Source organism: Camelus dromedarius, chromosome 31 (genome assembly GCF_036321535.1).
Source record: "Camelus dromedarius isolate mCamDro1 chromosome 31, mCamDro1.pat, whole genome shotgun sequence".
Classification (NCBI taxonomy): domain Eukaryota; kingdom Metazoa; phylum Chordata; class Mammalia; order Artiodactyla; family Camelidae; genus Camelus; species Camelus dromedarius.
In genome coordinates this window covers 7,779,941-7,797,974 of record NC_087466.1, presented here as the reverse complement: position 1 = coordinate 7,797,974, position 18,034 = coordinate 7,779,941, and the positions used below count along the sequence as shown (strand labels likewise).

The following is an 18,034-nucleotide window of genomic DNA, read 5'->3' as shown; positions in this document are numbered from 1 at the left end:
ATTTCCTTTATTCTCAGTATCCAGTCCAATGTAAGGACTGCCTTTGGGGCTTGCAACTCATTGCACAAAGTACTTATATATATTATCCCTTATTTTTTTTAAAAGGATAACATGTTAAATGGACATCTATCCCAGGGGGGTGGGTTTACTGTGACTGTCAAATTTTTGTTATACGTTTGAATTTTTCTGCTCAGGTTTTAGAAGGACTGGAGGAGCTTGAGTTTCCTCAGACTTCACAGTACATGGACATATTTAATGACACTGCCGTCCACTGGTTTCCTGTACAGAAGCTAATACAACTCCCCACGGACACCTGGGTTTCTCGGGAAGAACCAGATTACCAGGACTGTGAGGATCTCGAAATCATCAGGAACAAGACAGAAGGGCCTTGAGCCTCGTAAGTGAGCTTGCTGTAGTGTGTGTGTGTGTGTGTGTTGTTGGCCAAGGCAGGAGCAGCTGTCCGGAAGACTCCAGGGAAGGTGGCTGTGGAGGGACCCCCCCCCATCTCAGAGAGAGCAGGAGAGACGTCAGCTGGGACTAGGCTCCCCTCCCACGTGGAGGAGACGCTGCAGGAGGGCTTGGTGTAAGACTTACACACCTTTAGTGCGTGGGGCCTCTCTCCTGAACAGACAGACACCTTTTTCAAAGACTATTTTAAAATGTCGTTTATTCATAAATATGTCCCTGTCGGGTGTGACTACCCGGCCGCGGTCTACTTGGCCATGTCGATGAGGCTCTGCAGGGAGGTGGGCACCCAGGTCTTCTCCCCCTGCACGAACACCACGCCCCGGTCGATGTAGATGACGATGCGGCCGAAGGTGTAGAGCTGCTTCCCTTCGTGCCGCTTCCCGATGACAGGCATGAACACGATGTTGTGCTCCTCGGCCTTGGTCTCGATGAGGTCTTTAAAGTTCATGGGCACAGAGCTGGCGGCCACGCCGATGCCGCGCTGGGCCATGTTCTCGGCCTCCCGCCGCTCCTGCATGGCCTCGTACTGGAAGTCCTTCCTCCGCTCCGTGTGGGTGAGGTAGGCAATGTTCTCCCGCGCTCCGGGCTGCATGTAGGCACCTGGGTTTAAAGGAGGGAGGGTGAGGACAGGCGTTCCACCAGGACAGAAGTGACTCACAGAAGGGCAGCTGTGTCTCAAAGTGTCAGCAAGGCACTCAGCCCTTCACTCAGCAAGCGGAGAATGGCGTAAGTGGTTGCGTTCCTACCCCTACCCTTTCAAAAGACAGCTTTTAGGGGCTGCGGGCTATAGCGCAGTGGCAGAGTGTCAGCTTGGTGTGCATGAGGTCCTGGGTTCCATTCCCAGTGCCTCTGTTAGGGGAAAAAAAGCAGCTTTTAGAACCTTGAAAACATATGTCTTGTACTAGTGATGCTTTTAACTTACCCACACAGGTCCCCCACCCTGGAAGAATTGTAAATGTATCCGGGGAGCTGAGACACAGATGTTGAAGGGTAATACAGGACTGCAAAGGCCCAGGGTTAGCTGGGGGGTACGTACAGATAAGAAGTTCTGGGAGCCTAGGGGCTGAGGAGGAACGTCTAGAGTATGAAAACAGAGATGGCCCTGGAGGGACCTGGGTGAGCAGAGCACAGACTCTGGGTAACTCCGCTCCATGCAGTAGGCAGGAGATAGAAATTATAGACCCGGCCGCTCTGTAGCTGCGTGAGCTTATACTCCAGTGGCCTCTGCGTTGAGACGTGAGTCGGCTCCCAGACTCCTGATGGAGGCCGAGTGACTTCCCTAGAACTGAGCAGCTTTAGGAACAGCCAGTAATTGAACAGCTGACACACCAGAGACACCACCTAGGGGTGCTGTCCACAAACGGTAACAAACAGTCCTCGGTTCTTAATAAAGCCTAGAAGTGGATACCGTTTGACAGGTAAATGGGCTGAGAGAGGTTAAGCAACTACTATTAAGAGTTAGACTGCCTGCCTGACTTCACGGCCTGAGCCGTTTACTTGAGCAGCCTCCCCAGCGCAGGCTGAGCAGACGCACGAGCGCCACGCCGCACAGCGGTTATGAAGGGGGGACGCGGAGGTAAACGCACACGCGTGAACCCAGCCTGAGCCCCTCCCAGCACGGGAGGGTGGGCTTCACTCAGGCAGCCCCCAGGTAGCTGAAAACTCATTCTGTGTCTTTTGTGTGTAAATACAGAGCTCCGGGCCAGGACTTCCAAAATGGAATCCCTACTCACCAACATTGGAGGACACGGCCCTGTTCATGATGTCAAGTGCTTCGTTAAATTTGTCCTTGACTGATGGGTGTGCCAGCACTTGGTCTGAAAACATGGACTTCCAACCCAAGTACCACTTGGTGATCTCCTCGTAATTCGGGCTGTTACTGAGCCAGGAGCACAGCACCTGCCACAAAGGAACAAGTAAGACTCTTGTGTCCACAGTGGCCGCAAACGGAAGCAAAACTTCCGAAGGGGCCATTCGTTTTGTTTGGTAGCCAAATACTCTTGCCTGTAAGCTCAGCCTACACTGTTGGTAAAGCACAGTCCCCAGCCCAGGGGGCTGCTGTGAGGAGGGGAGAGAATGCGAAGCGCTCAGGACAGCGCGTGGTGAACCTTCAGTAAGTGGTGGCGGCTGTTCCTGCTGCACTCACTCCTGCTCCACTGTGTAGTGACTACGGCGCTCCCACCGACGGTTATCCAAGGAGGGAGCGCCCACGGTCAGACCCGCACCCCCAGCACCGTAAACAAAGCGTACCTGAAGCCACTTGGGGAAGAAGTGCTTTTCCAGAAGCCCCACCAGGCTGGAGACAGAGATCATCCCTTCCCAGTCGATAACCCAATAAAAGGCATCCATGTGCTGCTGGTGGGGGTTGATGACTAGCTCCCCAAGGCACATCCCTGGAAGAGAAACCCAGTCCGTATAAGGCAAAGCCACAGAAGCACAAAGAGCAATGTCAGCCCTTGATCTGCTTTTAGAGAACAATTTTAAGCTCTTGCTAGATTGTTTTCTTAGTAGGGAGGGGATGGCTGAGTGGTAGAGTGCATGCTTAGCACGCACGAGGTCCTGGGTTATTCCCCAGTACCTCCATGTAAATAAACCCCCTCCCCAAAAATAAAATTAAAAAAAAATCATTTTCTTTAACCCAGAGTTAATTCTGTGTTTAGAATAGATTCTATATATACCACAAAAATTTCAGAAGACCTATGGCTATCACTACCAGAAGCCCCAACTGGGCCAGTCAGGAGACATGCTGAGTGTGATGAAGGAACAGCAGGAAGGACCCTGGTTCCATTTATATTCAGCCTCTGCACAAAACAGCATCCCTTCTACGCTGAGAAACATCATGAGCTCGAAGGCCATGTTTTAAGAAGCATGGTGATTACTGCTGGTCTCAGAAGCCAGAGCACCAGAGTGGCAGGCTTGGGCGTGTCCCCTCCTCCTTACCCAGCTTGGGCACTATGTTCTTGACCATGAATGCTTCCCAGGAGCCGGGGGTGAAGACGTCTTTCCAGGGCTGGAGGATGAGCTTGGCTGAGGAGTCGCTGGGATGCCACTTCTGCAGGGCGCTGGACAGCTTGCTGCGGATGGGGGAGTACAGTGGCTCCAGGCGTGCCTGCATGAGCGGGAGCCACGGGTGGATCCAGGAGTGGATGGGGACGGTGTCTGTCAGCGGGTTCCAGTTCTCCACCTGCGGGTGGGGCAGGGTCACACGATGCCCTGCTCCCCTGGCCGCGGTCTACAGCCCTTCGCACGTGTCCGGGACACAGTCTCCATTTTATGGAGGGACCCGTTCAGTACAGAGAGGGGGCCAAGGTGCTCTGTTAGCATCTTGCACTATGTTTCCCCAAACAGGGAAACTGACCCACAAACAAATACACCCGTGCAATCATATTACATTTCAGACATGGCACAATCCTAATTTCATTCAAGAAATGGAGTAAATGAATTCCCTGCTAAGGGGAGGTTTGGGGGAAAGTGCTGAGCAACGGGCTAGAGTTAACATTACAGAACAACACTGGTAATTCCGGGCGTTTTAACAGCACGGAGAGAAGCGCTGACAAGCCCCCAAGTTTCCCACAGCTGCCCTACCTCCTTCTGCAGCTTGGGGAAGATGAGCTGGTCCAGTATGTTGTCCAAGATCCACACGGGAATAATGTGCACCCAGCTATCCAGGAAGTCCACCATCGGGTCACAGTTCCTCGGCTGCCACTGAGTGACGATACTTCTGACAAAAGGCATCCAGACTTCCCATATCAACCTGTGGAGAGGCGGGGCGGCGGGCTGCACTGACTGGGCTGCACGGACACGCGGGACCCACCGCCCACCTCCAGAGCAGTAAGCAGGAACAAGGCGGTGGCACAGCGACCCGGCCACAGAGCCAACGGAGCAGCCCATGTGGCGGCCTGACGCGCGCCTGCCCCTCCCCGCCTCCGGGCCGCCCACGCCACTCCAGGCCGTCTCCTCGGTAGGACCAGCCTCTCTGGCTCGGCTGCTGGTGGGTCACCAGGGCCCCTCCAGATGCCACGTGCTTTCCTGCCTGGAGCGCGCTCTGCACAGCTGATGCCCCTCATGCTTTCACAGCTTAAACATCACCTCCTCTGAGAGACCTCCACCTCAATTCCATCCCCGCCAACCCCACCCAAGTGCGCACCCTCTTCACTCTCCCTGGCTGCACTCAGTCTGCAGCCGGGTTTACCCATCCACTTTCTTGGTTACCACCTGCCTTTCCCACTTCCTGCAGACACGCGTCTGCTGTACCCCCGGGCCAGCCAGCACAGGCAGCATCCTCCAGATGCTCCACGAATGCAGGGTGAACGAGAGCGTGAACCCAAGTTCCCGGAGCAGCCCCGCTCGGACTACCTGTGAAAGGCGTCTGTGGAGAGGTCCTGCCCGCCGTGCGACAGGAGCTGGTCGTTCTCCAGGAGGCTCTTCCACTTGGAGATGATCTCGGTGCCGTAAGTACAGTCCTGAGGAGAGACACGGCAGCTGAGAGCCCGCGGGCTAACGGCCCCATGCCCTCCGGAGCCCCAGAGGAGAGGCGGGGCGAGCGCTCACCTTGAGGGGGTCCCACTCCTTGAAGTACTCCTTCATGAGCGGGTAGACGATGGCCACGGCCAGGTCCACACGGTCGGACATCCTGTACTCCTCGTAGTACTTGTCCTGCAGCGTCTCAAAGACGCGGGCGCACTCGTCCAGGGTCAGGGGGTTGCTGCAGTTGGGCTGCAGGCGCCGCTCGCACTCCTCCACCATCTCCAGGACCCTGCTCAGGTTGGAGATGACCCGCTCCTCGTGCTCCAGCACCTCCGACATCTTCTCCAGCTCGTGGGACAGGTTGACCACCATGTCCCGCTCGTACTGCAGCTGCCGGTCGTTCTGGATGATCTCCTGCTCCGTGAGGTCGATGAGCAGCTGCAGGTTGTGCTCCAGCTCGGGCAGCGCGAAGCCGGGGGCCTTGGCGTCTTTGCCGGGCTGGGGCAGCGGCTGCGACTGCGGCGGGAGCCCGTCATCGGGGACGTTGTGCTTGTGGCTGATCTGGCTGTAGCTGTAGTAGACCTTCTGCTCCCGGCCCGTCATGTCTATGACCTTGGAGAAGGCGGCAGAGGGGGCGCGGGTTAACGCTCACCTCGGCGCCCTAGCAGACGCACACCGCGGCCCGGGGGAAGCACCGTGTAAAAGCCCACCGCTCAGCAGAGCTGGAGGAGGGTGGTGCTTCTCCCCGTGGGGCCTGGGCTGCACGAGATCAGAAGGGGCTCCGCGGAAAGAACGAGCAGATGCCACAAGCAGCTCTGGGCTGGATCCCCCGGGACAAACCAGATGGAGCAGATGTCTCAGGAAAACTAAAACAATCTGAACATGGACGATTCAGTTGAGATGAAAATCTGTTTTCATGGAAGCGTAGAGGCTGTACTGACCAGAGCAGGTAGTAAAACATGTATAATCACAACGTCCAGTGTTGGTTAAAAAAAACACACACACACACACTTAGACAAAGATCTGGAAGGACGGACGTCATGGGTGTTAAAACTGGTCATTTACGGGGAGGAAAGCAGTATTTAATATTTTTGCCTCTGTATTCCCTAATTGTCTAAGATGTACTGCATACATTAGTACAGTTGTTTTAACTTAATTTAAAATTAAACAACTTTTTCAATTTAAAAACAGCATGAAACATACAAAACCCACAAAGACAACCAGGAAATGAACTAATTTCACATCGACCATCACTTTTCAAGAGAGTGAGCCGTGAAACAGCTGCATTAGAATCTCCTGGGTCACAGTCAGCATGAGTCCTCAGACCCAGTCCAGATCTCCTGACCCAAAATCTCCAGCTGTAACCTGGACATCTGCATTTCCTCCCAGGTCCCCAAATAATCTGATACAGAACACCCTGTCCTTTGAGAACCCCACTCAAGACCGAGTTCTATCTCACTCACACACACACACAGAAGCTCCTACACTGAACTACGACAGACACTGGCACCCTTGTTCTCTGGCTGCTTGGGACAGTAACGGAAAACCTCAGAGACTGTGCCCATAACAGTGGCTGAAAATCTAACCACCTTGAACTCAGTGTCACCACGCCCCGCACTTGGCGGGTGAGGACAACCTTCCCTCGGTTTAAGGGCCTTAAAGGCCCCCTGCTCTTTCACCTGGTGGCCGCGCTCTGGGACTCTGTCCCCCGCAGCTGTCTGGGACAGGCACAGGCTGCACACAGACCAGCCAGACCAGAGACAGTCAAGGTCTAGCAACAGAATAGCAGGGACAGAATTAAATTCCCAGACAGCTGGGAGCACTGTTGGTTTCCCCGCTCCAGTGCCCCAAGGAGCACCTGGCGCAGGGTGGGGCCGACGAGACTGGCCGTGCAGGCAGTAAGTGGCCACAGGCCACTACTGCCCCAGAAAAACAGGACAAAGAAAGATCCTAGATGGCAGGCCCGCAGGGAACTCATGAGCAAGTGTTCGGTGACTGACTGGTGTGTGAGCAACTTTCTGTACGTCTTCCAAGCCCTCGGCCTGGACCGGGCGTCCCAGGCCCCGTACCTTGACCTGAGACAGTTCCTTCTGGGGAGCAGTGAGCTTCTTGCTGATCCTGCCCTTGGCCTTCAGCTCCTCCACTGTCTTGTAAGAGTACTTGGGCTTCTTCTTGCTTCCGCTGGGGTCCTTCCTCCACTGGCTCAGCTCCTTCTGAAATTCCTGAATCAGAGGGATATGGTCCATCACGACAAGAAAGGCTACTTTTTTCAGCAGGTGGGGCTCCTGAGACCGTGACAGACACTCAGTAGCCACTGAGACGTTCACAGGGCTCTGTGCTAAGCCCTTTGCCTGTGCAGCACTAAGACCATCGGGCGACGCTGCCTGACGCCCTGCCCTCCCCATCTGACAAACACTGAGGCTCAGGCCCCATCCCCACACACCAAGCCCCATCTTCTCCCTCTGCTTCCTGGCACTGCCGCTCTCCTCGCTGCACTGTGGTGGTTCACTGCGTGCCTGTCCCCCAGGCTCAGCCTGTGCGCTGTGGACCACCAGCCTCTGGCACGGCATCTCACACACAGTGTGCAGTCAGCCCATGAGTGAACAAACACACCCACAAATGAGACAGTCGAGGGCAGACAGCAGCGCCCCATCTCCGGGCTCTCACCTCTTCAGCTTCTTCTTCCGAGTCAACCACGGGGAAATCCTGCAGGGACTGAGTCGTGCGCTCCGAGCCGTACGCCCCCACCGCGCCTTTCCCCTTTCTCTGCTTGGCTTCGATTGGGTTAATGATACCTGACCAATTTCAGCAACAGAGAAAGGGACATCAGATCACAGCAGTTCTTCCATGTGAATGAGCCACGCAGGGAGACTGACCACACTTCCTCGGTCCTCACACAAAATACCAGGCGGCCCGGGAAGGAGAGCTCTCCTCCACCCTCGCCATCGCTGTTCCCCTCCTGTGTGACCTGAAGCTTCTGAGCGTCTATGCTGCCACAGAACCGTGTGCTGACACCAGGTCACATATGTCCTCAATACACGTTTCCATTTCCCCTTGGAGTCATTTTTTTGGTGGACAGTAATATTCATTTATAACTGGGAACTCTGCATACTAGGGTCTATGCTTTGCTCATCTGGAAGCCTATTAATATGGAAAATGCAGGAATTCAGATGCTGTAATGAGTCTGACCTAAGTGAGGTAAAGCTGCCATTTAACATGAAATTCCATGTGTTTTACTTAGTAGTTCATGTCTCCTACGCTTTACTTGTTTTATAACATGGTTAAGCCTTGGAAATAAATGTTTCTCCTGTTAAGAGAGTTTACAAACAGGACTGCATCATTTCAGTGAAGAACTCCCCCGTCTCAGCCTCTGCACCCACCCCCTCCAGCTGGCACTGCTGGAGTCCCAGGTGAGAGCTGTCCCTCGTCCTAGCTCCAGGCCACCTTTTCCACCTTCACTCTAGTTCCTGGAGTTCTCACCAATTTATAATCTGGGTCTGACCTTAATAATACTTAGGGACTGGACTGTGGATTATAGAGAATAGTACTGAGGACATGCACTTGGTGACCGCTCATGGGAAGGAAGTCACACAGAGGGAACACAAGTTTCCTGCAGGAAGAATCTAACTGCTTGGTCTGATTCTTGGAGACTGGCCTCAAGGAGATAAGAATGAAGGAGGTGCTGTCCTGCCGGAGCAGGGGGTGGAAAGACAAGAGGAGACAGAGCTGCGGAGGGGCAGGGGGCACCCAATGCCAGATCTGCCCAGCCACGCCTACAGCCACACCTCTCCAGCTGTGAAAAAAGTCATACCCGATGTTTTATGGATATTCCTGAAGGACAGGAAACTTTTTGCAAAGCTTCAACCCTTGTGAGCAGGGACCACAAACTCACATGCCTTCAGGGTGCAGGAAAATTACTGTGAAGAGTACAGTGTGGGTTGGGGTGAAGACAACATGGGAACGTGGAGACGCGTCCGAGAGGAGGACATGGGTACTGACCCGGGCAGTGAGGATTCAGCTAAACCATCACTGCCGGGCAAGTCTAAAATTTAGCTGAAATTGTCTGATTTTTTTTTTTTTTAAGTATTAGCGACCAATTTGATTTTGTGAAAACACTGGGCAGGCCAGAAAGCCCGTCTTCAGCCTATCAGCCTGCCACCTGTTTAGACCCTAACCTCTCCCTCCTGCTGAAATAAGTATTTTATGTAACCTGAGTTTCGATCAAGTGAGGTGGCTCAGGAGCACAGCTGTCCTGCGCGGGCAGACCAGGCTGCAGAGTCACGGGACTCCGAAAAGCAAAAAAGCATAGAAAAGCCAACCACCCCCTAACTGCTCTTCTCCCCTCTGCCTGGCCACCCCCACATGATGACGGGGCGCTGGTGCCACACCTTGTGCGTTCTTCCCCAGGCCCCTTCCAGGGACGTAGCCCATCTTCTGAAGAAGCTTCTGTCCAATTCCTTTCGTGTGTCTTTCCCAGCTGCCAAAATCCATGAAAGACTTAGTTCCTCCTGCAAAACCTTTCTGGCTGGGTTTAAAATTGCCACCCTGAGAAGAAGAAAAATCAAAGTTTAGTTGATGGAAAAAAAAAAAAAAAGGAAAATCTAAAAAAGACAGCTTGGCTGATAGGAACACGGCCTAGAGTCACATGGTGATGTGAGCAGCATCATACAAGCCAACATCTCTGTGACACGTGTTAGGAAGAGACTCCACTGCACACTTCCCTCCTCAGGGAAGCCTGCCACCACAGGGAGAGGCCCGCACAACTGGCTTCCAGCCCAGCCCCCTACTTGCCAGCAGGTGCCTGAGCCACAATGACCTTCCAAGGATATTACTAAGGCCACATTCCTTCAATAAAGATGCTACCGTTTTTAACTTCTTTGGTCCAAAATCCTTAGGAAATTCATCCTGCTTGACAGGCTTCTCTTCATCATCAGAATCTTCCAACTCTGCCTCCTCTGCTGCCCCTTTCTTGAGCCCCGCGCTGATGAAGTTGACTGGCGCCGAGTAGTCGCGGGCCCTGCAGGCAAACACAAGGCCCCAGGGGACCCGTAAGAACTCTTCTGCAGCCACCCCCTGTCCAGAGAACTTCTCAGAAGGGACCTTGTGGGAACTGTTTTAAAAGCAACACTTTTAGGGGAGGGTATACAGCTCAGTGGTAGAGTGCACACTTAGCATGCACGAGGTCCTGGGTTCAATCCCCAGTACCTCCCTTAGAATAAAATAAACCTCATTATCTCCCTCCCCCCCAAAAAATAAAATAAAAGGATCGTCTCAGTCTCTTTAAAATTAAAAGATAACTAAATTTTTTGATGTATCTTTTAAAAAAAAAAAAAAAGGGCAACACATTTAGTTATATAAAAAGGTCCCCAGACCTGGCTCTAAGCACATTGGGCATTTTTACCTGATGGGTTCAAGTCAACTCTCTATGGCTCAAGAGACCCATCAGTGTAAAGTTGACTAAAAATTCTAAATATGATGTGACTATCCAACTTTCCTTTCACATTAAAAAAAATTAACTTACTTTAAAAAGTAAGTGTTTCAAACACTCAAGTACAAAAACCAAATAAAGACATTGTGATGGGGGAGGTGAGGAGATGGCAGACTAGAGACAGCTTGCCCCTTCCCACAAACACACCAAGAATTACATCTACAAACCCATGGAAGTGCACAGAACACCTATTGAACTGTGGAAGTGTCTCTCACTTTGAAATACAGGAGGAATCTCATAAAATACAGTAAGACAAAAAAAGAAAATGAAAACTGGTGTGGGACCGGTCCTGCGGGGAGGGAGCACACCCTCAAGCTGGGACTCCCCCCTCCAGCTGGGAGGTCAGCAGGAACAGAAGAGGAGCTTCTGAGGCTCGGAGAACACGGCAGCTGCTTGGGATACAGAACTAAGAGAAACTGGCACGAAATCAGTTTCCAAACTGGGTTCCCTGCAATCCCCAGCCCTAGACGCAAGCCAGCAGGGACAATATGGGACTGGCTCCTAGAGATTGGTGATGAGCCCGGGGAGAGGGCTGGGGTCCACTGCAAAGAGGCAGCTTCAGGGGACTGGAGGGCAGTGTGAGCTCTGGCTAGGGGTATGTGCAGAAGACAGCAGCCTGGGACCCCCATAAAAAAGCACCACTGTTGGTCAGTGGTGGGGGGCACAACGCAGCCATGCCATAGCCACTGTCTCCACTTGACTCCAATGTAAGAAAAGAGGTGGGCACAACCACATGAAATTTATGGGATGCAGCAAAAGCAGTCCTAAGAGGGAAGTTCATAGTGATATAGGCCTTCTTCAAAAAAAGAAAAACAATCTCAAGTAAACAACCTAAAAGAATTAGAAAAAGGAAAGCAAACAAAACCAAAAGTCAGCAGAAGGAAGGAAAAATAAAGATCAGGGAGGAAATAAATAAAGTAGAGATTAAAAAGAAAACAACAGAAAAAAAATCAATCAAACCAAGAGCTGGCTTTTGAAAGATTAAATAAAACTGACAACTCTCTGGCCAGGCTCACCAAGAAGACAGAAAACACAAAATAAGAAAGGAAAATGGAGAAATTACAAGCACAGAAATACAAAAAAACTATAAGACAATACTATGAACAACTATATGGAAACAAATTGGACAACCTAAAAGAAATAGACAAGTTTCTGGAAACATACCGTCCACCAAGACTGAATCAAGAAGAAACAGACCACTTACACAGACTGATCACTAGAAATGAAATAGAATCAGCAATGAAAAAAAAAACTCCCTGCAAACAAAAGTCCAGAACTAGATGGCTTCACTGGGGAATTCTACCAAACATACAAAAAGAACTCATACCAGTCCTTAAACTTTTCCAAAAGACTGAAATACTCCCAAACTCATTTATGAAGCCACCATCACCCTGACACCAAAACCAGACAAAGACACTACCAAAAAAGAAAATTACAGGCAATAGCACTGATGAACATAGATGCAAAAATCCTCAACAAAATATTAGCAAACAGAATCCAACAGCACATAAAAAAGATTGTACACTGTGATCAAGTTGGATTCATCCCAGGGACAAAAGGATGGTTCAACATACGCAAATCAATCAACATGATACACCACATCAACAAGAGAATCACATGATCATCTCAATAGAAGCAGAAAAAGCATTTGATAAAATTCAACACCGATTTATGATAAAAACTCTTACCAAAGTGGGTATAGAGGGAACATATCTCAACATAATAAAAGCTATGACAAACCCACAGCCAACGTAACACTCAATGGTGAAAAACTGAAATCTTCCCACTAAAATCTGGAACAAGACAAGGAAGCCGACTCTCACCACTTCTATTCAACGTAGTTTCTGAAGTCCTAGGCACAGCAATCAAGCAAGAAAAAGAAAAGGGCTCCAGACTGGAAGAGAAGAGGTGAAATTCTCACTATATGCAGATGACATACTATATGTAGAAAACCCTAAAAGCTCCACACAAAACTACTAGAGCTGATAAAAGAACTGAATTCAGCAAGGTAGCAGGATGCAAGATTAACATGCAAAAATCAGTTGCATTTCTTTACACTAACAATGAGTTAGCAGGAAAACAAAGTAAAGGGACAATCCCTTTTAAAATCACATCCAAAACAATAAAATACTGAGGAATAAATCTGACTAAAGAGGTGAAAGACTTATACATGGAGAACTACAAAACAGTGACTAAGCAAATTAAAGCTGACTTAAAGAAATGGAAAGATATCCCATGCTCTTGGGTTGGAAGAATCAATATTGCTCAAATGGCCATACTACCCAAGGCAATCTACAGATTTAATGTGATCCCTATCAAATTACCAAGGAGATTTTTCACAGAACCAGAACAAATAATTTTAGGATTAATTCTGAAAGACCCAGAATTGCCAAAGCAATATAGAAGAAAAAGAATGAAGCTGAAGGAATAACCCTCCCAGACTTCAGACAATACTACAGAGGTACAGTAATCAAAACAGTGTGGTATTGGCATAAAAACAGACATATGGATCAATGGAACAGAATAGAGGCCAGAAATAAACCCACAGACTTTTGGTCAATTAACCTTCAACAAAGGAGGCAAGAATATACAATGGAGAAAAGACAGTCTCTTCAGCAAGTAGTGTTGGGAAAACTGGACAGCTGCATGTAAATTAGTGATGTATTCAAACTCACACCATTCACAAACATAAACTCAAAATGGCTTAAAGACTTAAACATAAGATACTATAAACCTCTTGGAAGAAAACACAGGCAAAACATTCTCTGACATAAATCTTAGCAATGTTCTCCTAGGGCAGTCTACCCAGGCAATAGAAATATAAGCAAAAACAAATGGGACCTAATTAAACTTACAAGCTTTTGCACAGCAAAGGAAACCATAAGCAAAACAAAATGACAGCCTACAGAATGGGAGAAAATATTTGCAAATGATGCAACTGACAAAAGGTTAATTTTCAGAATATATAAATAGTTCATACAACTTAATAACAACAAAAACAAAAAATAAATAACCAAATACCAAAATGGCCAGAAGACCTAAACAAGCAATTCTGCAATGACATATAAATGGCCAATAGGCACATGAAGAAATGCTCAATATCACTAATTATCAGAGAAATGCAAATCAAAACTACAATGAGGTATCACCTCACCTCGGTCAGAATGGCCATCATTCAAAAGTCCACAAACAAATGCTGGAGAGGCTATGGAGAAATGGGAACCCTCCTACACTGCTAGTGGGAACGTAGTTTGGTGCAACCATTATGGAAAACAGTATGGAGATTCCTCAAAACACTAAAAATATGATCTCACCATATGATCCAGCAATCCCACTCCTGGGCATATATCCAGGGGGGACTCTAATTCAAAAAGATACATACACCCCAATGTTCACAGCAGCACTATTTACAATAGCCAAGACATGGAAGCAACCTAAGTGTCCATCAACAGATAACTGGATAAAGTTGTGGTATATTTATATAATGGAATACTACTCAGCCATAAAAAAGAATAAAATAATGCCATTTGCAGCAACATAGAGTGACAATCTCCAGGTCCATCTAAGTGAAGTAAGCCAGAATGAGAAAGAAAAATACCGTATGATATCACTTATATGTGGAATCTTAAAAAAAAAAAAAAAAGACAAATGAACTCACCTACAAAACAGAAACAGACTCATAGCCATAGTAAACAAACTTATGGTTACCAGCAGGGGAAGGGGTTGGGAAAGGATAAATTGGGAGATCAAGATTTGCAGATACTAACTAATATACATAAAACAGATAAAGAAGTTTATACTGTGTAGCACAGGGAACTATATTCAGTATCTTGTAGTAACTTACAGTGAAAAAGAATATGAAAACAAATATATGTATGTTCGTGTTAACTGAAGCATTGTGCTGTATACCAGAAATTGACACATTGTAAACTGACTATACTTCAATAAAAATATATATACAAGACATTCTGACAAATAAAAATCATAAATAAAAGATAGTTATAGAGATTACATAAATGGAAAGTATATTAGCAATTCTATCAATCAAATTCTTAGAAAAAGCTCATGTCCATTAAATTTATTAAAACTAAAATACCTAAAAAATTAATTCTGTAAGGTGGAAAGTATGATTTTAACCCTGACTGCCTCAAGAACAGTACTGACAATAAGTCCTTTGTCACAGTTCCCTTCTGTATAAACTGGAGTTGGTACCTTGTCTGGTTAAAGGAACACAGAAAAGATTCCAATGGAAAAACCCCAGGAAATATTGCAAAATAAGGTGATGCTTTATAAAATGAATAACCTAGTAAATAAACATCCTCGTGGCAGCAATAAAATTCAGAGAATTTTTTCCTAGACGCAAGTTATATAAGAGCCCAACTCTAGAGTCAGACAGGCCAGATTTCACAGCTTAGCTGCATGACTTTTGGCCACAGTTTCTTAATCTGTAAAATGAAATAACAATGGTAACTTTCCCAAAAGGTAAATGAGACGAGGCCTGTGAAGAACCCAGAACAAGCAGGCACCGACTAGGTTTTGGCTGCTATGACCATCTTAACATCATGCAGTTCTTGACCCCTGATCTAGTCATCATCCACTTTCAGATTTCTTGCCAGATGAGAAGAGGGTGAACTGATCTCTGTGCTCTTTCTCCCCAGCCTCCTTTGTGAAAAACGTAGAGTCTCGATGGACTGGAGCCTCCAGGCCTCAGGTGGGGACAGGGAGACAAAGCCAAATCTGCTACACACTCTGGTCAAGCGAGCTACAGCCAGCGCACACGACTTCACACCAAGGAGGAGGCTTTTGGTCTCAACCCTCTTCCTCCTGCCACCATCCTAGCCCAGGGCTCCACCACCTCGGCAGGGACCACTCCTGGGCCTCCTCACAGAGCCCTCTCTTCCACTGTGGCTCCACGCCAACTCTGCACATGAGCAAAGGGGCTCCTCCAAACACACCCCAACAATGTCACAGCCTCTCTACACAAACCCACGGCATCTGCTCAAACTACACTCCCCTCCATCTCCCCACTGCAGCCATGAAACCTCTCGTATCCCCTGGATACCCTGTTGCCTCCCATCAAGGGCCTTTGCTTCTCACGCCTCCCCCACCACCCAGGCTTCCCTGACCTCCCAGAATAGTCAAACACCCTAAACCCAAATCACAGCTACAAACTTCCACTGTGTGAGCTGCTGATTAATGCCCATCTCCATCCACTAGGGTCTGGGCTCCTGGGAGACAAGTACGGGGTCTACAGCCAAGGCCTGATACACTCAGTTGCTCAATAAATATCGACTAATGGTTAAATCTGTGAAAGGGCAGCACTTTGGTCTCAGAGGAACTGGACACCCTAGCTACTGTCACAGCTAAGGACTTGGTGAGGCCGGGAGAGAAATGTGTTTAGTAGGGTATCTCCCCAACTCCTGGGGAAGCAGCCCCATGCCAACCATACCGTTTGCCCCCAAAGCTGGGCCGCTCTTCATCCGAGTCTCGCTCGGCCCACACTCCGTAGGTAGCCTCTTCTTTAGTCTGCCAGTGGCGCTGCCGGTTAGGGTTGAATTCATTCTGGAGATCCCAGTCGGTGATCTCAAAGTTCTCCCGCTCATCCTCGTCGTCATCCATGTGGCCTTCCCCATCCCGGTACAAGTGGGACAGCGACATGGCCTGTCACTAAATAAAGGGATGAAAAAGGCACAGTCTGTGGCAAGTCCTGGGAGCCTCCCTGTGAGTCCCTGCTCCTTGCTGCCTTCAGAACTCCCCCCAAAGTCAAAATTCACTAAAGTCACTGCTACAATAATAAAGCAGACATTAAAACCATATTTTAGGGAATAATAAGCACTAAAACAGGTGGAACAAAAGACTAGTCCCAACAGTCCATGTGATTCTTAAGCATGTATTTCCTTGTCCTAGTCAATGTCATAAAACATCACACACACGCATATATATAAGCTATATAAAAACAACCATGTAAGTACGTTATTCTATGTATTATTGCCCCAGAAATTGGGTAGACATCTTCCTGGACCCCAGATTTTATTATTTTCTCTACTGTCAAGTAAAGAGCTTTATCTGGACCTTTGATAGTCACAGAAAAGTGGTATTTTTAAGAAGATACTTTCTGAAATATATTATTTGAATAAGACCCTGAGACTATATTTTCCTCCCTCAAAACACAAACCTCTTCTGATGAGCTGGAAGGCACTAAAAACGATAAACACTACTTTAACAGTCAGACATCTGTGAACTGGAACAGAGAATTCAACTCTTGGCAGCTGAGTGGTAAGATTTTGCTTAGCTGTCTCTTGAAATGGATTAACTACAGTACCAATCTTATACGATGCTTGTTAAGGCGGATACAATGAGATGAGGCTTAAAAGACACATAGCTCACAATAAATGCTTAAGTAGCAAAAGCTGATACCATAGTCCCATCATCAGGTTCATGCCCTTAACCATTATTGGACCTGGGGATGAACCCAGCAAAGTGACTGTGACATCAGGTGCTAAAATCACAGCCTGAGTTCAAATCCTGACTCTACCAGGTACTCGATGTATGAGTAGTAAATGCCCACGAAGTGCCAAGCAGGGTGCACCACATAGCAATACATTCAAAATATGACATCACTTGTTAAGTCCTGCCTACCAGTTGCTGCAAATAGCTTTTGGAAACAGGGAGGACACTACTTCCACAGGCAACGTCAAACTCTGTCAGCTGTTACAAAGTTTTCCCTGACTGTTCGACTCGCTGGTGCACCGGTCGGGTGCTGCTGGTCCCAGCCTCATCCAGGCGCGCAAAGGAGGGAAACACTCTCAGAGGAGGTGGGGAGTGCCAGATACGTGGGAGTCACTAACAACCGCTGCCTCCTTAGGCACAGGGCATGGTAAAAATCACAGACTTGTCAGGCGTTACAAAACCCTCAGTAGGTGCTAAGCACTTGCTGGACGCTTCAGAGCGATAATCTAATACAAGCATCAAGACGCTTCTACGAGATAACCACTATTAGCGTTTCCACGCTTCTGGTTAAGCAACACGAGGCTCAGAGCAGTTAAACAACTTGCCCTAGGTTCCCCGGCTGGCAGGGCTCGGGCGTCTCCCTGCCGTGCTGCCCGGGCCTTGTGGCGGAGGCTCGGTCCTTAACTCGGCCCAGGCCCCGACTGCCCGGTGACCCCGCCTCGGCAAAGCTGTCTGCGAAAGGAAAGCGCAACCCGCGAGGCCGAGGCCCGCCTTCCCCGAGCCCCGACTCCCAGGGCGCGGACTCCCTCGTGTCCCCTGTCCACTCCCCGGCCGGCTCACCTCTCCCGGGCTCAGCGCACCAAACACAACTGCCTCCCCGGTACAAGAAGCGCGCCGCTCTGGGGCCGGTACCCGGATGGGCCGGAACTGGGAAGAGCCGGGACAGGCGCTCCGGAAATGACGTTTTCCAACAGCGGAAATGCCGTGCTGGTTGCCATGGCAGCGACGGGACGCTAGGGCGGCTTTGGGTCTAGAGCTGGTGAGCTGCTAGAGAGGATTTTCATGGCCTGGAATGGCTGAGGGATGATTTCCCTGTCTCACCCGCTTCGTGGCGACTCCCAGCCTGTGAGGACTACGGTGGATGTGGCCGAGCCACGCTGG

At 49.1% G+C, this 18,034-nt stretch overlaps 2 protein-coding genes across 5 annotated transcripts in view; one reads left to right on the top strand and one right to left on the bottom strand.

Annotated features, from left to right (window-relative positions):
• The window catches only part of SRRD (SRR1 domain containing), a 23,284-nt gene extending 9,212 nt beyond the window's left edge, over positions 1-14,072 (top strand). For 2 of the 4 annotated variants that reach the window (XM_010992323.3, XM_031442958.2), the window contains exons 7-8: positions 195-397; positions 2,162-14,072. In XM_010992323.3, coding sequence (XP_010990625.2) covers positions 195-392 — 198 coding nt within the window. In that variant the 3' untranslated portion in view covers positions 393-397; positions 2,162-14,072. Of the gene's footprint in view, positions 1-194 lie in introns of all 4 variants that reach the window. The other 2 variants (XR_010378565.1, XM_064481116.1) reach the window with 2 other exon arrangements.
• On the bottom strand, positions 651-18,034 carry TFIP11 (tuftelin interacting protein 11). Its single transcript, XM_010992324.3, has 13 exons — positions 17,714-18,034; positions 15,873-16,090; positions 9,799-9,952; positions 9,324-9,480; positions 7,603-7,730; positions 7,005-7,157; positions 5,020-5,547; positions 4,825-4,931; positions 4,054-4,222; positions 3,409-3,652; positions 2,719-2,861; positions 2,202-2,367; positions 651-1,068 (listed from the first exon to the last, which is right to left on the bottom strand). The coding sequence occupies exons 2-13, from the start codon at positions 16,079-16,081 to the stop codon at positions 713-715; spliced, it is 2,514 nt and encodes an 837-aa protein (XP_010990626.1). The 5' UTR covers positions 16,082-16,090; positions 17,714-18,034; the 3' UTR covers positions 651-712.